This window comes from Phyllopteryx taeniolatus, chromosome 3, assembly GCF_024500385.1.
Source record: "Phyllopteryx taeniolatus isolate TA_2022b chromosome 3, UOR_Ptae_1.2, whole genome shotgun sequence".
NCBI lineage: Eukaryota > Metazoa > Chordata > Actinopteri > Syngnathiformes > Syngnathidae > Phyllopteryx > Phyllopteryx taeniolatus.
Genome location: NC_084504.1, coordinates 6,701,239 through 6,727,079, shown reverse-complemented (window position 1 = coordinate 6,727,079; position 25,841 = coordinate 6,701,239). Strand labels below are relative to the sequence as shown.

General features: G+C 42.5%; 1 protein-coding gene across 4 annotated transcripts in view; it reads left to right on the top strand.

The window, feature by feature from the left end:
• The first annotated feature begins 869 nt into the window (after positions 1-869).
• Positions 870-25,841, top strand: part of LOC133474737 (citron Rho-interacting kinase) — a 52,324-nt gene continuing 27,352 nt past the window's right edge. For 3 of the 4 annotated variants that reach the window (XM_061766696.1, XM_061766694.1, XM_061766695.1), the window contains exons 1-9: positions 871-1,160; positions 7,759-7,852; positions 8,160-8,303; positions 8,486-8,605; positions 11,879-12,049; positions 12,192-12,245; positions 12,340-12,393; positions 22,768-22,908; positions 24,018-24,143. In XM_061766696.1, the coding sequence (XP_061622680.1) occupies positions 7,844-7,852; positions 8,160-8,303; positions 8,486-8,605; positions 11,879-12,049; positions 12,192-12,245; positions 12,340-12,393; positions 22,768-22,908; positions 24,018-24,143 (819 nt within the window). In that variant the 5' untranslated portion in view covers positions 871-1,160; positions 7,759-7,843. Of the gene's footprint in view, positions 1,161-7,758; positions 7,853-8,159; positions 8,304-8,485; positions 8,606-11,878; positions 12,050-12,191; positions 12,246-12,339; positions 12,394-22,767; positions 22,909-24,017; positions 24,144-25,841 lie in introns of all 4 variants that reach the window. The other variant, XM_061766693.1, reaches the window with a different exon arrangement.

Genomic DNA, 25,841 nt, shown 5'->3' with positions numbered 1-25,841 from the left:
AGCTGCTACCCTGATTGTAAGGGTCCGAAATGGTGGGGCCTGGACCCGCAAAGCACATGAGGATAAATTGGGAAAACTCACATGGACCCTCCAGTACCCTCGCAAGGGTGTAGAGCTGGTGCTGTGTTCCATGAGACAAAAAACACATTGAACATCCTGGATCCAAGGTTCAACAAACAGCCAGACTCTAATCTTCAGTACTTGGTAAGCGTTCCCAGGAAGACTGATGAGTGAGGAGTCTCATGCCATATAGTTACTGCACACCATCCGCCCTTCCTGGTAAATAAGGGGACCAGCACAGTTTTTTTGCCAATACATAGTTGATGTCCCAGCCTCCATGCAATGTTGAAGGGATGTGAAAAGCCACTGGCCTTGCCAGTGAGGAGTTTTCTGACTACCACAGCGATCTTTGCAGTTATGCCAGTTTATGAAGCATCAAATTAGGACACATTTGGAAAGTTCTGCTATCATGTAGACATCACACACAATTGAACGCATATACATGTAGAGCACATGATTAAAATGGACAATGTGTTAATACTACTTTTGCTATTTACTATTCCTGTAATGTGCAAATATGCGGTATTGGATTGTGCTGCCGCTGTTCATTAAGAGAAGGTTTTGTAGGGGCATTCCATCCAAGTTAGTAATGAGCGGCATGTACTGTGGCAGCAGGCAAGAACTACAGTGTTTAGTTTGCAACTACTGGTAGCGTGCTGTTCGCTCAGTTTCAAGCTGCATACATGAATGTGATTAGTGACAGCTGCTGCAGCAGCATGCAGAGAAAACATATAGTTTGACAGGGGGGGGGGGGGGGGTGCGAGGTGGTAAAGGGTGAGCCAGTGACAGGAGAGAGAGTGAGAGCCACCTCAGCCTGTGTGATCATGGATCTGCTGCATTTCTCCACAATGCCATCCCCCTCTCCTCCTCTCCTCTCTATCTCTCTGTAAACAGCACTCACCAGTCGAGCTCACTCTCTCCTCTCCTCTTCCCTCTTCTCTCTCCTCAGTGAGGATGTCATCCACAAATTTGATGAACCAGCGAAGCTCTCAGTCGAGCTGGTGGCTTCTGACAGAGACCCCACATGAACGGGTGTACCGGACGAGGAGGTACCGTGTTTAAGGAGCTGCGGGGGAAAGGTTTCAGCCGCAGCAGTCCGAGTAAGTGCTGTGCTTTACTTAAAATAGAAAAGCAGAATCTGCTCATTGAATTTAGCAGCAGAGTCTTGTTTACCATCCCAGCACGCCTCATGGATTGATTGACTGACACCACAGTGGGATGATCACATACAGTAGTATTGTTGCAGCAATCTTCTGCAGCAGTCCTGTTGTTTGAAGAGTGAGCAGTCCTTTTGGTCACGACAGAGATGCTTTGTCTTGCTTTGCTTCTGAGCTCACTGCTCATCTTACTGTTGCGTACACTTATACAGACAGATTGCCATCCATCCCTGTGGTGGCATGTAGACAGACCCCACTCCGTCAGTTTTGTCTCAAATTGCACTCATCTATGTCAAGATTGCCGAAGTTTTGATATGAAGTGATTATGGACTCTGCCTATCACACAGGAGGATTCCGAATAAGTAATTAGGGTCAGTCATTCAGTTAGGCTCTGAAAGTCAGAAGCAAAAAGTGACAGGCTCAAGATTGTGGTTGGACGAAAGTATCTCTATGGTAACAGCGGGATTGCAAAAGGTAGTGGAGAAGTAGTTTGCTGCTTCTCTGATGCATATTCAGCTTGATCAAAAATTACAGTACCAAATAGCCTTTACAAACAGAAGTAATATTCTTGACTGAGTACAGGAAAGAAATACTTGTTGATATAATGATGCAATGATAGATTCCCACATGGAATTGGAATTTGTTTATTTAATAGTGTATTGTTTATGTTTGTGGTGTGAGATATTTGCTACTAATTGTAATGTGGAGACATTACAGATAAGATTACCAATGTTGGGTGAGTGGAGAAGAGAAAGGGAACATTCCACGTTCTCAAGTGTTATTTTCTCTAGAGCCTCTTTCAGAAACCAAAACCAGTTTTGTTGTTTTTTTTCCTGGAATTTATAATAGTTGTGTAAGTACAATCACGAGCCATTTGCTTAAGTATACAGGGGAGTCATTTTTTTACATTTTTTAATTGACAGAGAGGTGGGGTCTTTTTTTATTATTATATGCACTTAAAGTGGTGTAAAACTGCACTGCATCATATTCCGTGTTTTTTAAATATCTATTTTACTTACTTTATACTTTATATACTTTGAGAATGTTGGCGGCAGCATCATACTTTGGGCCTTTTTTGTTCAGCTGGAACTGGGGCCTGAGTCAAGGTGGAGAGAATTAGGAACAATTCAAAAACAAGTCAGCGATAGCACAAAACCTTTAGGCTTCTGAACTACAAAACCTTTCTGGAAATGTCAGAAATAGCATACAAGAACTTTATTTGAGGTTAAATCAAAAAAGCTCTTTAAATGGTGGCAGGTGTGTGTGTGTCTGACACCCATTTAACATGAGTTTGAATGTGATTGGATAGTTCTGAATAGTGCTACGTACAAATCAGTGGTGATTTGGACTGACTCACGAGTCCGCTTGAAAAAACAAATGTTGAATTAGAGTTTTCGCAATTGGATCAAAAGGAATAAAAAAATAGCACTACTTACTTTATTCTGAAATGCACGCCGCATTCATTTCCTTTTTATTTTGACCTACTGTGCATGCATTTAGCTACCGCAGTTGAGCACATGGATCTCGAAGCCACCTACCCCGAGACAATAATTCCCATGGAACTAGGTGTCCGATGGCCGTACACTAGTAGCTCCATGAATGTTCATGGCAGACTGCGACCGTGGCAGTTGAATGGGATAAAGTTGTGCAACATTTATTCCACGCATCGTGGCAGATGATTGACGACAGCTAACTAGCGGCTAACTAGCTGGTACAGAAGCTGATGTTCCCGGGCAGCCGTATTTACTCATTTTGCTGCACCGAGACCAGGCACAAAGGAGACTACAGCCACAGTACAGCGAGGGATACTGGTTAAAGCAAGCCATTTTTAACTAAAAAGAAGGGTTAGCTAGCGCCGGCCACAATGCGTCTGCGTATTGTCTTCTGTTGCTGTGACGAAATCTGTGACCCCCTCGGAAAAAACTGAAGCCATTACGTAAGGAGGGGCCTATAGATAGTTTTCAAATAATTAAATTGGATTTTTGATTTGTTGGAAAATAACATCTTTGTTTCGGAACAGTACAAGGACTAACGATTTGATCGTGATTCGCTAGTCATTCGGTACTGTCGAGACTGTAGATTTAGACATCGAGTCTGAGCCTTACATCTGAACACAGCCACATCTCAAGTTAGAAGATGCGCACACCTGTGCAAACGCATTACATCAGTTTTTTATTGTTTATTTTTTTAACAGCCCTTCTCTAAAAGATGTCTTCCTTTTTTCAGTTGAGTTGTGCAGGTTATGCTGTAGGTCACATAAATGATGGAAAACCTTTTCTGAAATTATTTATTTTGGTCACATTGTTTTACATCACAAAAACCTGGCATTTTATATCCACTGTATGTCTGTATGTGGACATAAGAAGGATACTATTTCTAACATGCTTATTAGTTTGCATACAGGAGTGAGTATCGTCAGTAGCCTATCTGATCTCTCGATGTGCCCTAAATTGCATGTGCAGAGGGTGAACTGTAAGATCAAACTTGAGTACCTGGCAGGGGGATTGTTAGTGCAACTTTTGGGAGGCAACTGTGCACACTACAGTGTATTCTTTGATTGACTGTTGCTTTTATAGCCCATACAGCAATGCAGGACATGGGCCACATAGCAGACTGGGATGCAACCCTTTTCCACTTTCCTCCTCCTCTCCATCTCTGACTCACACGCCAACACATTATTCAACCAACCAAAAAGACCTCCTCGGCGGTGGCCACAGTGAATGCTGTTGTTCTGCTGTTGATGGGATCTCATAAATAAACGATGTTTGAGGAGCCTTTTATGCACTGTAGTTACATCACTTGCATATATTACATAAAACTAACCAAAACTAAAAGGATCAATAGGCCTCGGGCACCAGTCAAAATGTGAACTGCATTTCTGGTGAACCTAGCATGTCATGATGCTTCATACCATCAACAGTCAGCAATTACTTTCACTCCTCTCAAAAGTGTTAAATATTATAGAGAAATACATCTTTATCAATTATTCAAAGGGGGTTTGAGCTATTCCCTCATCGTACCAAGACGTCTTGGACAAGTCTATACTTCTAACTTTATTTGAACAATTTGGGGAAGGCCGAAGGTGTGAATGTGAGTGCGAATGGTTGTTTGTCTATATGTGCCCTGTGATTGGCTGGCGACCAGTTCAGGGTCTACTCCACCTCCTGCGCAAAGTCAGCTGAGATCATAGTGAGCATAAGCGGTTTGGAAAATGGATGGATTGATGGATGGATGAGGAAGGCCGTTTTCTGTTCCACCATGGCTGTGCCCCAGCTAATTAAGCGAGGTCCATAAAGATATGGTTGGCTGAGACATACAGCACGAACCTCAGCACCATCAAACGCCTTGGGGGTGAAATAGAACAGAGATTTTGATCCAAATAATTCTGTCCAAAATCAGTGCTGTGGAATATATCTGTAATATATATATATATATATATATATATGTAATAAAGAAAACATGTCAGACACATGACAGAAACCTACAGCAGAAAAGGTTTCTGACTGTCAGTCAACATTTTTACAAAGGTAAACGTATGCAACACCCGATCTCTAGTAATACAAAAAAAATCCAAATGACATGGTGTTTACATCTTAGAGATGCAAAAAAGTCACCTTTGTTATCTCGTAGGTCAGGTGATCACTGGTTCTAGGCCAGTGCTCCTGAATTATCATAAGACGTGTATCAGGAAAGTTCCTTGATTGGTGTAACGAAAAATATATTTCAAATCCAAACCAAGTTACCGTAATCCCCTGGAGTTTAATGCACTTTTCCAGATGTCTTTGTCATGCCTTCATGGACTCCTAGAAGGATTCTACCGAGATCCTGTGCAGCTCCCTTGTCATGGTCATCTTGATGTCGTCCAAGTCTTCAAAACAGGTCCCCTTGTGACCTCCTTGAGCTTGGGAACGAGCAAAAAAGAAATTAAAAAATCACACGGAACCAGATCAGGTGAGTAGAGAGGTTGCTCCAGCACGCCGATGTTCTTCCTGGCCAGGAACTGTCAGATGCTCAGAGCATTGTGAGTAGGCATTTGGCCACGCTCGTCTCGTGCACTGAATGAAGCAAAAAACACAAGATCTCTTTGTCGACGTGTTGGTTGATCATCTGGCCCACAATGAAGGAGAGAACTCATAGTTTGGAGTTTGAAATACATCTTTTGCGACACCAGTCTTGGGGCTTTTCTGACACACCTTGTACATCTTGAGCACACGCCTTGTCATGTTACTGATCACCCTGCACTTAAGTGATTCCTAAGTACAATAACACTGGTCACATTTGTGGGCAATTATTCACAGAAGAGGTAGAAGTGATGTATTTATTTTTAATCAACAAAGTGCATCTACAGTAGTCCTGTTTTGACACAGAGGCCACTGTCTGTGATCTTCTGGACCGCATGTTGTTTATCTCCTGCTGGTCACAGACGGCGCACAGAAGACTGAACACATGCACTAAAAGAGCACAGTCAAAAACAGATACTTTGCTTTGGAATACACAGCAGCACCAGGAACGACAGTTTCAGTCCATTTCTCCAGTGTCCTTGTACTTAAGACTAAGATGAACATGTTACTGTAGGGAGAAGGGGGTGGAGAGCGCGTGCTTTTAATATTCTGTTCGTCATTCCTCTGCCTTCCTCTTGATCACGCATCCTGGTAAATATATCCAGTGGTGGTGTAAAACACTATTATATCAACATGAGCAACCTATTTCTAGCAATTCTGAGCTAAAAATAGGAGCTTGTTGGTTTTGCGAACTCAATAAGGATCTCCTGCAGCACACTAAGCGATCACTAATCAATGTAAGCAACGTGACTGATGTAATTGATTTAAGTATTTCTAATCCTCAATTATTAATTAATCATAAGACAATAAGTATTGTCGTCAAAATGGCTTTTTTAGCATGCTATGTCTGGTGTCAGCGCTGAATAGTGTAATATTTTAGGGCAGGGGTGTCAAACTCATTTTTGTCACAGGCCATTACACCAGAACACAATGAGCAATTTTGATTTGCTTTCGCGGGCCACATGAAATGATGTGGCGGGCCGGAACTGGCTCCCGGTCCACCAGTTTGACACCTGTGTTTTAGGTGCATAAATATACATGCTCTCAACTAGCAATTTGTTGAATTTGGAAAAGTGCGCCAAATCTGTCTGATTGCGAGGGCATCTACTCTACTTTGTACAGCATATGTCAGATCAACTACACATTTCAATTGGATCCAGGTCTGGGCTTTGGTTGGGCCATTTCAAAACGTCAATTCTCAAATTGATTTGAACGTATGCTTTGGGTGGCGGTCATGCTGAAAAGTGAAATTCCTTTTCATCTTCGGCTTTCTTGTGGGAGCCTGAGAACTCTGCGGCACTATCCATCAGTATTCGGAATTGTTCATAAGTCCCTTCAACTTGACTCACATGTATTTTCAAATGTGCTGTTTTATGAGAAAAAAAAACTAAACAAAACAGTTATTTATTTTCATTCCTACGCAGCAAAAAAAAACAATAATAAATAAATCAGACTTCTCAGACAAGCCAAGCGAGAGGGCTAAAAATGGTATATAAAAATTGTGAATTAACTTTGAAATCCCTCATTGCTCAAAATGGTAAAACCTTGAACGCTTACTGAAGTCGTTAGCATTCAATGAAGTTGAATGGTCTCTTCATTTTTCCAAACACATGGCCCACTCGTATGAGGAATACGGGCGATTGTTGTCACATGTAGTGCTAGTAGTTACTCACGAGTTACTCTTTATGAACTAGTAGGTTTTTGACTGAGTACTTTCTTACTCTTACGCAAGTAAATCTTTGGAGGGCTACTTCTTACTTTTACATGAGTTATATTATTCTAAAGTAACAGTACCCTTACTTGAGTACAATATTTGGCTACTCTACCCACCAATGTTGAAAACACATGTACAATATATTATATTTTTAAATGGCATTTCAAATGAGTTTGCTGTACCACCAAAGCCATGACGTTCGCCAGTTTTTGTCGTTGTTGTTGTCCTGGGCGGCTGTTACGTCAAGCAGAATGGAAGATCTGTATCCCTTTTATGCCGGAACAGTTTTGCTGTGTCACAGTGGCGTTTTTAAGCTGCCGCTGTGGTTTCTTAGTATTATAACTGATATTTATTGAGAATCGGAGTCAGTCGGACAGAACAAAGTTTCTAGAGGGGAGTAAGAAAAGAAGACAAAATACAAAGCACTAATTGTAAACAAGAAGAGAAAAGTAAATCATTACATATCTAGAAGAATGAAATGACGTCCGCCAGTTAATGGCTGAGCTGCATTGTATTTGTTTACGTAATAAACTAGTGACTAGGGCACAAGGAAGTAACGTTTCTTGTCACTTTCTTGCTATGTTCCGTGTGGAAACTTGGCACACCTCTGTATTATACCGAAAAATGTTTTACTAGTTGTCCGCAACCCACTCAAAATGGGTCCCGACCCACCAGTTGAGAATCACTGTTCAAGGTCAAACTTTGACAGTTTCGCTTACTCCATGTTTCTCCTTTTGTGTTAATCATTCACCTTTCTCTCCATCAGAACAGTGACACCAACTATCAATTCTCTAGAACAACAGAGCCCTTTGGGACCATCTCTTAACAAAACTGTCAGAACTGCTGGACACATGTCACAGGTATAGTTTCTTTGCTTGCTGTTGCAGAGAAAACAATTCTCCAGTGATACAAAAACATCTAGTTAGCACCTATAATAACTAACCTGAAGGATTTAACACATTATATATATATATATATATATATATATATACAGTAAACCTAATGGGCAAAAGGGTGGAATATTTTGAAATATACCGTACACGCTGCCTATAATGAATTCTTTGGAATTGCTGTAATTGTTAATGTGGAACGTGTGGGAGAGCCAAAACCATTAAATGCAGTAAATCTCTGACGATAGATTTTTCAGTGTCATTTTCTTATTTCCAGGTTGAGCAGGAGATCTTACTTGTACAAAGGAAGATGTCTGACCTTGAGTCAGTCCTGCAGCAGAAGGACATAGAGTTGAAGGCCTCGGAGACTCAAAGGACTATCCTAGAACAGGACCTGGCAACCTACATTACAGAATGCAGTGTAAGTAGATGCAGTGGCACTGCACGAACTGTATGTACATAAGTATGTACAGTATATATATATATATTATTTTTTTTAAACAATGAGTGCAGGCTTTTCAGAAATGTTCGGAGCAATATTTGGTGAGCCTTTTTCATGTTTATGTCTACATGTCTATCTTTTTAACTGTGTGTCGCTTTCAGAGTCTGAAGCGGAGTTTGGAACAAGCTCGGATGGAGGTGACACAGGAAGATGACAAAGCATTACAGCTACTCCATGACATCCGTGAGCAGAGCAACAAGCTTCAGGAAATCAAAGAACAAGTAAGATGGTGTATTATCCAGTCATATACTCGATGTTGGTGTTATATGTATAAGGAACACATGTATCAGAGGGATAGGAAGAGAAAAGTATGGGGGAGGAAAGGCGCAGCTCCTGATCCAAAATATAAGACATGATGCATCACACCTGGTGCATGTATAGCTGATAATGAATAAGGCTCGCTGGTGTTATACTGTACTTGTGATTGTGACAGAAAATAACAAGGTGAATTGTGAAGTGTATTGGGCAACCGACAAAGTTACTGAAAGGACTGATGGATTTTTTTTTTGAACGTCAACTCATGAAAATCGACTGACTGCAGCAATTTCCCCAACTCTTTATGCAAGTTTTCTGACACGCTGCATCAAGTGTTTCTGCTTGGTCCACTTAGTGTGCAAACCATAAAAAATACCACTGTACAATACACTGTACATTTAATGTGCACGTGGCATTTAACTATAGAAATCAAATGTGTTCAATTTGTGCCATTCATGATGGTTAACGTACAGTATGTTTTTGCTGATGAGCGCAAAAATGTAGTTGTCACATTGACAGTATAGGAGTACAGAGAAATCCAGACTATGTTATTATTTTTAAAAAGAGTCAACGCTTTTAAAAAAAAAGCAGGCTTTTTTTTTTCCAGCCAACTCTAGCGCTGGTTGCCAAGCACTGAATACACTGTGCAATGGTTGCTATGGTGATGAGAGCCATATACCTACGAATGAGGAGAGCTCTGATGCAGTGGGCAGGCTGGTCGTGAGAAGATGCTGGGTCCTTAGTTTTTATACTGTTTCAGAAGTATAATTTTCAGCCACTTTGTCTTCTTTTGAAATCAGTGATGTTCGCGGATTGCAATCTATTCTGAAGATACCATTTTATTATCCGATTTGATTGACAACATATAATTTCTGCATTTCATTTATTGTGCTGTACATACAGTATAATGCAATATTAACTGAAGTTTTGTCATTATTAAGCAGGATATTCATAAGTTTTTGTTATTGTTATTATTATTATTATTTACCTGGAGTCTCGTCATGCATACAAAATGCCTGATTGTTTGAATTTTTTGACATCCTTAAAATTGGTGCTAATCCACTGTATATTACGGAGGTATCGTCTGACCAGGATTGTTGAAAATGAATCACCTCTATGTCACTTCTCATACTGTTTGCATAGATGTTTAAAAACAAATTCAATGTTTTTGCTAACGGGGAAAGAGGTTAAATTTGGGACATGTAGGAGTGACTCTGAATGCTAAAACGGTCCATGGATCAGGGGGCTAATACTTGTCTGTCTCTGGTTGTTGGTAATCTGTATTATACTGCAGAGTATGCAGGTGAGTTGCTCCGCCTTTGCAAAAGAAGTAACAAATTGTGGGAAGATGTCTTTTTTTCCACCATGAAGAGGCGTTCAAGCCATATCTGACTAAACCCACACCTGCATACTGTATATAGCTTTGTTTTTTCAATTCTAAAAAGATCAACTGGTGATAATCAAGAGCTTGTGCCTCAAACCTTATGTTACTTGCTCGTTGAAAACTGAGGCCCCTTTGCATGAGGTTTGGGGATTTAATAGTGCTTGCGTGTTAGATGATTTTTCTCTGCACCATTGTTGTGTTGAAATATGTTTGATAACTAAGTACTGTAAGAATTTCATATACAGCGTTACTGTATATCCCAATCTCGAGCCTTTCTTATTTCCCCAAGAGGGTCCGATTTTGAGAAACCTATTTTTTACTCACCGTTTGTGGCCAATTTCTGCTTTCTATTCAGAGATGCAGCTCTCATCAAATTGTCCAACATATACTGTAACTGAAAGTATTGCGAGGGGCTGTGTGTAACAGCTGTGTGATTCTTCCTTGTTATTTGGTTATCTTCAACAACGTGGGACTAAACTTAAAATGCGTTCCTTATCGTTGTTTGAAAGAAATAATTAGTTACCATATAATATATTGTATAACCATAATGTTCAGGGTCCTGGATTGCAATTTTTGAAAAAAAGAAAATCAAATCTAAAAGGCCTGAAGCGAACATCACTCGGAAAACATATTATTCTATATGCTTTTGTAATGTAGTCGTCTTTGACTTACAGTTAGTCCACAGGGTGTATATCACATCATGAATGAAACTGTGACTGAACAAATTGGGATGTTAAAGAACAAACCCTTTTAAAACAAACAATGATTTGTGTCTTCAAACGTATGAGTCTAAATTTCTGGTCATAGAATCGATATCTTGCTCCGTGTCCCCATTGGTGGCTCTTAGATTGGTATTTACACCAGCTAAATCCAGCATTTCATCTTGAAAAGCATCTGTCTCCCACGCACGTCATTTGACTGCAGTATTTGGCATTTTCATGCAGAAGCCATGCAGTGTTGGATCAACAAATAGTAAATAGTGAGGACTGATTCATTTAAAAAAAAAAAAAAAAGCAGTATTCTCTCTCTGAAATCATAAATAATGACTGATAGAGAATACTGATGATAGAGAAGTGGACTGAGAATGGTGTGCTTGTTGTATTTGGCATGTCAAGTCTGCACAGATAGTTTAAAAAAGAGAGAAAGAAAGGCTACAAAACGGACCTTTAAGTGCTGAACAATGTAATTGAAACTAGTACACTAATATTTGTTTCCTTAACCCCCTCCTAAACTATTTTAGCAATTTGATCATCATCTGTTGCCAGCTTCACTTGCCCTACTCCATGTTGAGCCTCTGAGTCAAGGAGACGCTACTTTTTATTAGTGGGTAAATGTACGGATGTGCCATGTAACCTGATAAGGAGAATGCGCCGTAATTATATCAAGCCTGTGACCAATCACATTTTGACAGACAGGCGCGTCATATTTTACATAACACACATTACTTTCTACCACATTGTCTTACATAAACAATATTGAATTCAAGGATTTCTACTGCCTGCAAATTTCATTTAATTTTTTTTTCATTCTATTCCGTTTAAATGTAGTTAGCAGCATCATATATATATATGTATCTGCTCACATGAATGATGCAGTAGTGTCTAACAAAAACATTTTTTTTCAGCACTGGGAAAAGTGCTGAAGTAAACCCTTTTCCAATTCAAGTTCTTGTGGTAGCTACACAAGTAGAACTATGTTAATTTGGTGATATTTTAGGTAACCATACTAGATCACTATCAAATTGTGCATGCTCTACTGAGTATAATCAGCTTTTATTTGGACATTCCCCCTTTTTTCAGTATTTCTTGCAACAATTCTTACTCTTTAGACCATTGATCATTTGGTTTCTATACAGGAATATCATGCCCAGTTGGAGGAGATGAGAGTTTCCATCCGGCAGCTGGAGGAGGACCTGTCAGCTGCTCGTCGTCGTAGTGACCTGTATGAGGCAGAGTTAAAAGAGTCTCGGCAGAACAGTGAGGAATTGAAGAGAAAGGCTGGAGACTATCAGCATCGATTGCAGAAGGTGCTTCACTTTCAATTTGGACCTTTTTTTTCATGCCTTCAAGTTGGGTTGAGAATTCTATGATGACCAATTATTTATTTTTTCAACAGTCATCATTATTTGAAAGGAAGTGCACAGACACACTGATTTTTTTTTCCCGCAGGCCAAAGAGCAAGGAAAAGCAGAGGCAGATGAACTCATCACCAAGCTGGAAAAGGTGTTTTAGAGAGCCGATTTACAAGACTATTTCGGACTAGTTTCAGAGGAAAGACAGACAATCTACAATCTACAAACTTTGCTTTTGTTTTTAGACCAATTCGGAGCAGCAGACCAAGCTCCATGATCTTCAAGAGAAGCTGGCCAAGGTAGAAATCCTTGTTTGGAAATGAATAATTAATTCTGTGTACTTTGGTTGCCTTAAAAAAAAGAAAGACATCACCCATATACTTTTCCAGATAAGAATATCAAAGCTTTGGTTATCCTCTCTGACCTCATTCTTTCTCCCTCTTTCTCTTACAATGTGGCCTTTATGGCAGATCTGGTCCATTTTTGCAATCAAAAAGCCTCCCCATTAGAAAAGATCATTTCTTCTGAATGGTTTATTTCTCCAGATAATATTCAATCTTGCCATCCTTTCGAATGGCTTGACTATACAGTATATTTTAGATACATAAGGCCGACTGAGCTCACGTTTTGGTTACTTTCTTATCAGACTCATTTGCTGGTGTCTCTTGTCACGTGTCTCTTAATGATACTGACACGAGTTAGAGACGTGTTATATTAGAAGAATACGTATGTAAATGCAAAAACTAAACTAAACTAATAATGACTGTCACTAAACCTTGCAAAAACCTGGCCGCACTAGTCTCGGTCTTAGCTATAGTATATTGTGCAGATACTGTAATATTTAATTCAAGGTTTGGTTAAACTGCATGGTTGTCCATGATTTGTTGTTGTGTAATTACCAAAAATCAGCGGTGATATGTTAACAAATGTTGTCTCAATAGTGGTCAGAGGGACACTCAACATCTTTTGGCATTTGTTGGTCCTCCTGTTTTGACCTTTTAACTGACCTGCAACCTACAGCTGCCCACATCCTTGTATTCCGTCTTTGTATTATAGTGGAGTGGCAGGGACTTTTTTTTTCAGCCCAATAAACTCATTTTCTAAGGAAAGACACGAAGGAAAGCAGCCAAAATCCCAGGAAACTGTCATTGTCAGCATCCCATGCTGTATATAGACTCTTTAGTTAGAAAGCTAAAAATAGCACAATGACAGTGTACAGTATGTATGTTTGAGTGTGCTGCAGCATTTTACTTGTGTTCATGGACTTAAATGTCACACATATGCAAAGGAACCGAGTTTAGCAGAACGTTGAAAGTTTTATCTGAACGTTGGTGTGCAGTTCCAGGGATTCAGGAAATAGTGATGAGCTGCAGAGGCTTGTGGTTATCAGACACTTCTAGCTAAGAACAGAAAAGAGGGGTGTGTTGAGCAGGCAAACAATAAAATACTAATTCTGGGAATAAATGTAACTGCTTTGAGAGTGTGGTGGTAAATTGCTTGAAAGAAAGTCCAGATCATCGTTGTCTTTCCAGATAATTAGATTCGGTATCTGCAGATGGACTCAATACAGTACATGCAAGTGTCTGATAGCACCGAGCGAAGACATTAAACTTAGCATCAATCTTTCATATAGAAAAGATAAAACACCTTTGACGCTGAGCCTCCTCGCCTCCCAAATGGCAGGGAGTCAATTCAGGATACAGAGAACAAATGGACAAGCACAAAAGGAGACAAAACAGTCAGAAATTCAGGTGCACAATATAGGGTAGTTTTACACCACAAGAGGAGACATTAAATACTGGTTGGACCCTGAGAGAGGGGTAATTTCAGATGGACCGCATAAAGGCTCACATACAGTATGCTCTAAGTACACATTCAATTAAAGCTGTAGATCTTACGTTCTGAACGTCTTTGCCCTAATACTTCCATGTGTTCGAAAAAACATTCAGCAAGGGTAAAGTTTTTCCAACAAATGTTTTTAATTAGGTTTGCTGGGTGTGCAGTACTTCTGTGCACTGTGAAAATAAAGCTAATTCCCCAGGGGGAACTGAAGCCAGACTCTGTGTAATATTATTTCAACACTGAAGGAAAAAGGGGAATTACGTAAACAAGTCAAAGCACCCCTGTTCAGGAAATTAACAAAATGTTGCTGGTTCGATGTTGTATTCTTTGGAATGTAGAATTAATGCAAAATATAAAAGAGGTGATCAACTTACCTGACAACCCGGTGAAAACGGTGAGGTCACCATTTGTTCGTACATCACCAACGGTGTTTTTTTTCCTGGCAATATGCAGCCGTTCACGTATATGAAACTGTAATTATATATGGTTACCCTTGATTTGATGTAGAGAGATTTTCAATTCCTTCTTTTTAACATTTGCTTCTGACCAGAGTTAAATAATCCGGCGAAGATACCAAAGTATAGTCTCCTTTTGCGCGAGGTTTAGTGTGTGTCCCCATGAGGCTCGTGAGCATGAGGTGTGCATGAGCAAATGATTGACAGACTATTTGGTCATGCCGTCTGTCTATACACCCACTGATAGGCTATTCTTCACCCGCCGTGCACAGTTGTAATTCGTTAAATTCATTCATTTTACGTATTGCTTATCCTCATTAGGGTCGCGGGTGTCCTGGAGCCTATGCCAGCTATCTTCGAGTGAGAGGCGGGGTACACCCTGAACTGGTTGCCAGCTAATCGCAGGGCACATATAAACAAACAACCATTCACACTCACATTCAGACCTATGCACAATTTAGAATCTTCAATTAACCTAACATGCATGTTTTTGGGATGTGGGAGGAAACCACATTAAAATTAAATTAGAGGCATTAGATGGAGTGGCGGCACGGTGGCCGACTGGTTAGAGCGTCAGCCTCACAGTTCTGAGGACCAGGGTTCAATCGCCGGCCCCGCCTGTGTGGAGTTTGCATGTTCTCCCCGTGCCTGCGTGGGTTTTCTCCGGGCACTCCGGTTTCCTCCCACATCCCAAAAACATGCATTAATTGGAGACTCTAAATTGCCCGTAGGTGTGACTGTGAGTGCGAATGGTTGTTTGTTTGTATGTGCCCTGCGATTGGCTGGCAACCAGTTCAGGGTGTACGCCGCCTCCTGCCCGATGATAACTGGGATAGGCTCCAGCACGCCCACGACCCGAGTGAGGAGAAGCGGCTCAGAAAATGGATGGATGGATAGATGGAGTCAGTGAGGGATTATTTTTAAAAAGATAATTTGAATAATATTTTGAGACAGTTTAAATGTACATGACAAAAAGTGTTTCTTTTTTTTTTTTTTTTAATTGCAAATTCCAGCTTTAAATACTAGAGCCACAGATCCTTTTGGACATTCTCCAACAGAAAGGGAACACTAGGAGCCGCAAAACCCTTTTGACATCTAAAGGTGGGATAACACTCCATAGATTTATTTTTTATAAAATATTAAAAAAAATATATAGTGTGTTGCATTCACAAAATCAGTGAACTGCTACAGAGAACACTCTGTTCCCCTCTGTAGTTGCCCACGGTGAGAGGTGCCAAGCAGGTGTGGGCATACTTATTGCCCCCCAACTCAGTGCCTGTACAATGGGGTAGCCTCCCTCCGCCTTCGGGTGGGTGAATGGGTACTGACTGTTGTTGAGCGCCAAACAGCAGCTCCGAGTACACACCCTCTTTCCTGCATGAGACTCCCTCGTTCTTCTGGGGGACTTTACTGCTCACGTGGGCAATGACACTGAGACCTGGAGGGGCGTTATCAGGATGAATACGCCCCCCCCCCCCCCACCATAAGCCGGGCGCTTTTCTGTTATTGGACATCTGTGCTCCTAACGGATTGTCCAGAATAAACAGAAAGTTCAGACATAGGGATGTCTACATATGCATTTGGCACCAGGACACCCTAGGCCACAGCTGAATGATAAATGCGTCATCTGACTTGCGGCCGCATGTCTTGGATACTCGGGTGAAGAGGGGGTCAACCGATCACCTCCTGGTGGTGTGTTGGCTCCGATGGTGGAGGAAGATCCCCAAATGTTGTGAGAGTCTGCTGGGAATGTCCCTTGTCAGAAGAAATTTCAACTACCACCTCCGGCAAAACTTTGTCCACGTCCCAGGGGGTGGTGGGGGACATTGAGTCAGAGTGGACCATGTTCCGTGACTTTATTGTTAAGGCGGCCGACCAGAGCTGTGGCCGTATGGTGGGTGGTAAGGTGGCTACCATGGCAGCAATCCCTGAAGCCGTTGGTAGACATCAGCAGTAAGGGAGACCGTCAAGCTAAAGAAGGAGTCCTATTGGGCCTTTTTGGGCTGTGAGACTCTGGACGCCAAGCGGAACGCAGCTTTGGTGGTTGTTGAGGCAAAAAGTTTTCAAGGAGTTCAGTGAGGCCATGGAGAATTACTTCCAGACGGCCTCAAAGAAATTCTGGTCCACCATCTCGCGTCTTAGGAGTGGCAAGCAGTGCACCATCAAAGCTGTATAGTGGGGATGGTGCACTGCTTGGTCCTGGTCCTACTGATCTCAACTCGAGACGTTGTGAGTCAGTGGGCCGAATACTTTGAAGATCTTCTCAATTCCTCTGAGACACCTTCCAATGAGGAAGCAGTGTCTGGGGACTCTGAGGCAGGCTATCCTCTCTCTGGTGTTGAGGTCACCAAGGTGGTTAAAAACCTCCTACCTAAAGCTTCTTGGTGGCAGGGCCCCGAGGGTGAATGACATCCTCCTGGTGTTTCTAAAGGCTTTGGATGTTGTGGGGCTGTCGTCATTGATACGCCTTTGCAGCATTGCGTGGACATTGTGGACAGTGCCTCTGGATTGGAAGACTAAGGTGGTAGTCCCCCTTAAAAAAGGGGGACAAGAGGGTGTGTTCTAACTACAGGGTATCACACTCATCAGCCTCCCAGGTAATGTCTATTTGGGGCTTCTGGAGAAGAGGTTTCATCGGGAAGTCAAATCTTCGATTCAGAGGAGCAATGTGTTTTTTGTCCTGGCTGATTAACAGTGCACCAGCTCTACACCCTCAGCAGGGTCCTTGTGGGTTCATGGGAGCTAGCACAACCAGTCTACATGATCTTTGTGGACTTGTAAAAGGCATTCAACTGTGTCCCTCGGGGGGTCTTGTGGTGGGTGCTCTGGGAGTACGGGGTACCGAGCCCGTTAATATGGGCTGGTCGGTCCCTGTACAACCATTGTCAGAGTTTAGATTAGTTTCCTGTGAGGGGTGGACTCTGCCAAGGCCGTCCTTTTTCACCGATTTTGTTCATAAGCCTTATGGACAGAATTTCTAGGTGCAGCCAAGGCACTGACTGGTGACCTCAGTATTACATCTGTACTTTTTTGCAGATGATGCGGTTATGTTGACTTCATCAAGTCGCGATCTTCTACTCTCATTGGACCAGTTCACACCCAAGTATGAAGTGGTTGGGATGAAAATCAGCACCTCCAAATCTGAGGCCATGGTCCTCAATTGGAAAAGGATGGAGTGCCCTCTCTGGGTCGAGGAAGAGATCCTGACCCAAGTGGAGGAGTTCAAGTATCTTGGGGTAAGATTGGAACGGGAGATCGATAGGCGGACCGGTGCAGCATCTGCAGTGACGCGGACTCTGTAGCGGTCAGTCGTTGTAAAGAAGGAGCTGAGCTAAAAGGCGAAGCTCTCGATTAACCAGTCGATCTATGTTCCTACCCTTACATATGGTCACGAGCTTTGGGTTGTAACCAAAAGAACAAGCAGCCAAAATTAGTTTCCTCCGCAGGATGTCCGGGCTCTCCCTTAGAGATAGGGTGAGAAGCTCAGAGTAGAGCCCGTGCTCCTCTGAGTGCGAGAGGAGCCAAATGAGGTGGCTCGGGCATCTTGTTAGGAGGGCATCACACCACAGTGCACCTTATTATGGCTCTGTTGAAGAGCTAGCACTGCCCATATCAGAAACCGCCCCTGTTCTAAGCAGAGAGTGAGAGTGCTTAGAGATAAGCAGCCCATATTGTTATATTGGTATATTGGTCATACATATTAAGTATCACATCTTATTCTTTATTATTCTGCCCTTTTTTTTTTTTTTTTTTAGAAAAAATGTGTCTCACATCATTGAACATGACAAATGAGGTATCAAATGTGTCTCGGACCATATTTATATTTTTTTTTTCATTTAATTCTATGTTATGATGGCGCTGCGATTCCCAAAAAACAACAAATACTCCCATTATAACTGTATGAGACGTTGATGTAATTAGTCACTTTTTCTAATAGGCACTGGCATACAGTCACAGACTGATATGTTTCTCATCTCATTTTGTTGACATGCTTCCGATCTTCATCTTGGTGTGAATCTTTTTTTCAAAAAATCTAAACTCGCCGTTCTCTGTTGATTGAAAGTGGCAGAGCAAATTCAGCCAAGAAAGCCTGTTTCAATTAGTGTATGTTGAGTTTCGTGAGAGTGAATGTGAGTCACAGAAATACCGCTCAAAGATTTTGGAGGGTGGTGTGTCCTGCCGAGAACACCGCTGGAATTCCTGATAACGCTTCTCTACTCAAGAGTGGCATCTTGCTATATGTTAGCATACCAACTCTTAGCATGTTAGCATTTGTGCTATTCTCTTTTAAAATAGCACTTGACCACAGGACAGAATGAAAATGCTCATCCAATAATGTGCCTCAGTATTTTCTCCACTCAGACTGCAATATTTGTTACCATCACAAAATTAGTATGTTAGTTTGAGCTAATCTCCTTTAAAATTGTATCTGACCACAGGGCCCAATGTAAAATCCTTATCAATCTGCCTTAACACTTTCTGTATTCAGGTTGCTATGTCGCTATATATTGTCATAGCATACCAATTGTTGTCAATAAAAAATGTAATCTCCTTTTCTTTGAGTCTCAGTGCTTTCGCCAGTCAGCTTGCTATGAGCAAGATGGCGCCTACCAGTGTGGTCGCCTCGGTAACGCGCTCTCTAGTATTGTCTTTGTTTTTGTGTTTTTCGTCCGTCTTTGGAGACCTTACACGACTCACTTACACAAGGGGAGACCTGCTAAACATCAAGGAGTCTACTCCGGACTTTCTGTCACCAACTTTCGAATATCCGCTCAGTTTTTTCCCCGAGTTACTCACCGGAGCGGCGTCCGCGGTTTTCGGCGCATGGAGACGGAAGCGGCGCCACAGAGGGAAGCGAGCCGGCATTCAGGTGAAACTCCGCAAGAGAGGACACAGATTGGCGTTCCCGTCGATCCACCTCGCGAATGTACGCTCCCTACCCAACAAAATGGACGAGCTTCATCTTCTGTTAAAGACCAGTAAAGACTTCGGACGTTCCGCGGCCATGTGCTTCACGGAGACCTGGCTCTGCGACGCTGTACCTGATGGCGCCGTTATGCTTCCCGGTTTCCACATTCATCGAGCGGACCGCGACATGGAAACATCGGGGAAAACAAAGGGCGGCGGGATATGCCTCTATATCAACGAAAAATGGTGTACGGACGTCACGGTGCTCAGCACACACTGCAGCCCGCATTTGGAGTCGCTATTCTTAAACTGTAAACCATTCTACTCGCCACGTGAGTTCGCATCATTCATCCTGACTGCAGCCTACATCCCGCCTCAAGCTAACACGAACGCCGCATTGCTAACGCTCGCCGATCAAGTCAACGAAATTGAAAAAAAACACCCCGACTCACCCCTCATTATTCTCGGGGACTTTAACAAAGCTAAACTCAACCACGAACTCCCTAAATACAAGCAACACATCGACTGTCCTACCAGGGAAAATAATACTTTAGACCACTGCTACACTACGGTAAAAAACGCATACCGTGCTATACCTCGTGCAGCCTTGGGCTCGTCTGATCACTGCTTAATTCACTTAATACCGACGTACAGGCAAGAACTCAAATGTCCGAAGCCTACAGTGAAAACAGTCAAAAAGTGGACAAATGAAGCAAAGATGAAACTTCAAAGCTGTTTAGACTGCACAGACTGGAGTGTTTTTGAAAATTCAGCTGGCAGCCTGGATGAATATACGGACACTGTCACATCCTATATCAGTTTCTGTGAAGAGGTCTGTGTACCAACAAAATCATTTCGCACATTCAACAACAATAAGCCGTGGTTCACTGCTAAACTTAAGCAGCTTCGCCAAGCTAAGGAGGATGCATATCAGAGCGGGGACAGGGCCCTGTATAATCGAGCTAGAAACCAGCTGACCAAAGAAATTAACATTGCAAAGAGGATCTATACAGCAAAGTTGGAAAAACAGTTTAGCGCAAACGACTCTAAATCAGTCTGGCATGCATTCCAATCGCTGACTAATTACAAGCGACGATCCCCCCAAGCTGAGAACAATGGCACACTAGCCAACGACTTGAATACCTTCTACTGCAGATTTGAAAAGGACAGTTTCACACCACACACCAACCCGGCCGCACCCGCGACCACAATCACACCTCTGACCTCTGCGTTAACCATCCATGAACAGGATGTGAGACGCATCTTCAAACAACAAAAGATTAACAAAGCGGCAGGCCCGGACCACGTGTCCCCATCCTGCCTCAAAGTCTGCGCGGACCAGCTCGCTCCAGTCTTCACTCAGATCTTCAACAGATCTCTGGAACTGTGCGAAGTTCCATCCTGTTTCAAACGCTCCACCATCATCCCAGTCCCCAAGAAACCTGCAATCTCGGGTCTGAATGACTACAGGCCTGTCGCTTTGACATCTGTGGTCATGAAGTCCTTTGAACGTCTTGTGCTGGACCACCTCAAGAGTGTCACTGGTCCCCTGCTGGACCCCCTGCAGTTTGCCTACCAAGCGAACAGATCTGCGGATGATGCAGTCAACATGGGACTGCACTTCATCCTAGAACACCTCGACAGTGCAGGGACCTACGCGAGGATCCTGTTCGTCGACTTCAGCTCAGCGTTCAACACCATCATCCCTGAACTCCTTTCATCCTAGCTTCTCCAGCTCAGCGTCTCACCTGCCATCTGCCAGTGGATTTACAGCTTTCTGACGGGCAGGACACAGCAGGTCAGGCTGGTGGAGGCCACCTCATCCACACGCAGCATCAGCACTGGGGCGCCCCAAGGTTGTGTCCTCTCTCCGCTGCTCTTCTCTCTCTACACGAACGACTGCACCTCAGCGAACCCGACTGTCAAACTCCTGAAGTTTGCAGATGACACCACTGTCATCGGCCTCATCAAGGACGGTGACGAGTCTGCATATCGACAGGAAGCGGAGCGGCTGGAGCTGTGGTGCGGCCGACACAACCTGGAGCTGAACACGCTCAAGACTGTAGAGATGATCGTGGACTTCAGGAGGCATCCTTCGCCACAGCTGCCCCTCACGTTGTCCAGCTGCCTTGTGTCAACCGTCGAGACCTTCAAGTTCCTGGGAATTACAATCTCCCAGGACCTGAAGTGGGCGACCAACATCAAATCCGTCCTCAAAAAGGCCCAGCAGAGGATGTACTTCCTGCGGCTTCTGAGAAAGCACGGCCTGCCGCCCGGAGCTGTTGAGGCAGTTCTACACAGCAGTCATTGAATCAGTACTGTGTTCTTCCATCACAGTCTGGTTTGGTGCTGCTACAAAAAAGGACAAACTCCGACTGCAACGGACAATCAAAACTGCTGAAAGGATTGTCGGTACCCCCCTACCCACCCTTGAGGACTTGCACGCTGCCAGAACTAAGACAAGGGCATGCAAAATCCTCTCGGACCCTCCCCACCCCGGTCACCAGCTCTTCCAGCTCCTTCTCTCAGGTAGGCGCTACCGATCAATGCAAACTAGAACTAGTAGACATTCCAACAGCTTCTTCCCTCTTGCAATCAACTTCTTAAACAGCTAACTTATAATTCCATTACAACAAGCTGGCAATTTTTTGACTTGAGTTCGTTGTCACATTTCTGTGGGGCCAATTATGTATTACTCGTGCACTCACTGTAGTTGTCTCGCCGTGCTGCACTATTTGCATATACTGGCCACTCATGCCAGAGTAGCATCTGCTCCATTTGCACACTGATTGAGGAGTATCTGTAACATTTGCACAACCATTGTCCCAGATTATCGCACTACTCGTCACTTTAAACCGCATACACTCCTTGAAGTCTCAGTGCCCTTTGCACAATGGTCATTGCACCGGACTATTGCGATATTAGCCATTCGAACTGCTCTAAGTGCTAGAGGACTCTGCATCTTTTTGCACAATTGTTTTTTGTCAATGTCTTTATGTCTCCAAAGTGTTCTGTAAATTGACTGTCTGTTGTACTAGAGCGGCTCCAACTACCGGAGACAAATCCCTTGTGTGTTTTGGACATACTTGGCAAATAAAGATGATTCTGATTCTGATTCTGATTCTCATGTTAAGTGTTAGTATAACAACTGTTAGCATGTTAGCATTTGATCTATTCTCTTTCACAGTACTGCCTGACCACAGGGCACAAAATTGGACCATTGTAAGACTTTCCTTTTTGTTGTTGCCAAAGGTTCCACAAGACAAGCCGAACTCAATAAATTCTTCACAAATGTGGGTTTTGGACTCATTCAAAATTTCCATGGAAAGTTTCTAGTTATTAGGTATAACGTCATCATAGAAATTTGTTTTTCATGTCTGATAAAATTGTTTGTGGCGAAAGAACTAAACCGGTAATTATCATAAAGAATGAAAATCAATTGAAATTAAAAATAACATTAATTCCTAGGCATTAAAATCGAGTTCTGAAGCTACAGACCATCTCCATAGCATGAAGATGGCCAAAGAGCGTATGGAGCGAGATCTAGAGAGGCTACAGAACAAGGAGGAATCCAGTGACAGTCTGCGAAGACGTCTCCGTGAGACTGAGGTACATAAACCTGTAGCTTCCCTTATGGGTGTTGACTCCAACCGGTTCCTATTTATAGTCTCTTTGTCATGTCACACTACTTTGCAGTACAAGAAAACGTTTTCTGTTAAGCACAGTAGCTACACTCCCCTCCAAAATATTGGAACCATAAGGCCAATTCTTTTTTGTTGTTGTTGTAGACTAAAAACATCTGGATTTTAAATCAAAATATGAGATAAGAGATCAGCATTTCACCTTTTCTTTCCAAGTATTTCGAAAAATGAAATGGCTTGGGCTTGCATTGGACAGGCTTACCATTCTTCACATTTAAACCCTATAGAGCATGGGTGTCAAACTCATTTTTTTCGCAGGTCACATTGTAGTTGTGGTTTCCCTCAGAGGGCCGTTATGACTGTGAAACCATAAAAATCTTTAATCACCTCATCTTTAAAAACATTTTTTTTTTTGGTCTTGCTTGGCTGTAACAGCCTAATCACCTCATCATATTATTACACCCGAAATTTATAAACTAGTTTTGGAATCAGAAATCAGAAATATTTGGTAACACAAAAATGCTTGCAATATCTCAATGTTATTTACGAAATATGATAATTTGAAATCGTGGTACAGATTGCAAAAACCGAAAGAGGCTGTGGTGGATGCCTGGAGAAACATCAGAAAGTTAAAATGCAAAAATGTGGTGATGGCAGTGGGTTACAGGCATAATGCATTTATTGCAAGCAAAGGATGGAAGTCTTATTCATGTTTCAATAATTTTGCCCACCCAAAAATATATGTGTATTTTGTTACAAATAATGCTGTCTTATGAGTTCGATCCCGATCTAAGTACGTGGAAATAACTGAAATGTTGATCTCCTGTCTCATACTTATCTTTGGGTGTCAAAGCCAAATATTTTCAGTCTCCAGTAAAATAAAGGACTTTGTTGCACTGTTCCAATACTTTTGCAGAAGAGTGTAGGCTTGCTGTCCCATTGACGACACAAGGTTGCAAATGAAATACACTGACATATTAAATATCAAGCAATCAGGATGCAGTTAAATTGAGAAGACTGCCAGAACCATCACACCAATATGTGTAATGATGTCTGCGTTTGTGTGGGTGTGAACAGGATGGTAGAAAAACACTTGAGAACCAGGTGAAAAGGCTTGAGATTGTTGAGCGCCGCGAGACCAAAATGAAGGATGACATCCAGAGCAAGGGCCAACAAATTCAGCAGATGGCAGATAAAATTCTGGTAACCCACCTTTCATCTCTAAAATAATCAGAGGAGGTGTGAGATTTATTTTATTTTTTTGTCATCTTTGTAGAGAAAAAGTTAAAGTTTACATAACATTTCTCATAAATCTTTTCAGAAAAAAACTTCAATATACAATTGTTAACTGTCACACCATACAAGCACAAACTTGCTTCTAAAGCTGGTTATCCTTAGATACTCTTCGTCAATTTATTGGAGTCTCTTTACATATGGTTTGGCAAAATCTCACACCTACAGAATGTATCTACTGCATCTATGTATCCACTGTATATATCTACCGTATCTGTTTGTCTGTCTATCTATCTAACAAAAATTAGGGTACCGTATTTTCACGACCATAAGGCGCACCGTATCAAAAGGCGCAGTCTCAGTTACGGGATCTATTTCTGCATTTAACACATACGTAAGGTGCACCGTATTATTGGGCGCAGGCATGGTAAAACATACGGTAGCTTAAAACATACGGTAGCATGCATGCACGCTAAAACAATGTTTTTAAAAAGGCAGCGGGAGCAAACTGAGTTCGGTTGTACTTTATTGACGTATTTAACAATGTACTCACGTTATTTTTTGATCAATCCTCATCCAGAAATCCATCAAAGTCCTCATCTTCTGTATCCGAAATGAACAGCTGGGCAAGTTCTCAATCAAACACGCCGAGTTCCCTCTTGTCATTGTCGGAGTCAGTCTCCTCAGAAATGATGCCGACTTTTACGAAAGCTCGAACAACAGTGCAAGCAGACACGTTAGCCCAAGCATCCACAATCCATTCAGAAATTGTGGTAAAGCTGTGTTCGCCATCTGTCATCCATGGCTCCCACACCGCTCGCAACTTAACTTTGAACGCCCTGTTTACACCAATGTCCAGCGGTTGGAGTTTCTTCGTCAAGCCTCCCGGAATGATGGCAAGCTTCCTCATTTGCTGCACATGGCAGAGTTATTGCACTCAGTCGAATGGTGACTGTAGAGACGCTTCTCCCGGCTGTTCTTTGCTCATTAATCCATTTCTCGAGTTGGTCTTCCAACTCGGGCCACCTCGCCTTGTTCCCATGGAAACTCAGCTTCGTCTTCTTGACTTGGCGAAGCTCGTTTTCCTGCTTCCTCCACTTGCGAACCATGGATTCGTTGATCTTGAATTCTCTCGCGGCTGCTCGATTCCCATGTTCCTCCGCGTAACTGATAGCTTGCAGTTTAAAGTGTGCTTCGTAAGCGTAAGCTCCTCGTAGGTGCCATTTTCGGGGGTCCTTCGCCAAACCAATGTTGTTTTGCACAATGCACACCCCGGCGCTATATACCTACTGGGGACGTGGCTTTAGCGTCCTCCTTCATGCACCCTTCCCCCTTTATGTCCGCATGCTGTCCTCAGCCACGTCCGCTTTTCCTCCGTATAAGCAGCGTGTCGGCAGGAAATGCTCCCAGTCAGTCAAGCCGTCAAAAAAAAAGTCAAGCAGAGCGCTCATCACACAACAACATTTATAGATGTTGGAACTCGGTGCACACATAAGGCGTGCCGCATTATAAGGCGCCCCGTCCATTTTGGAGAAAATTTAAGACTGTTAAGTGCGCCTTATGGTCATGAAAATACGGTAATTAATGTATATGATCACATTGTCATCCTATTTGTATTATGTAGATTAATGAGTTACTATTATCGCCTATCTATTTAAATAATTTGAA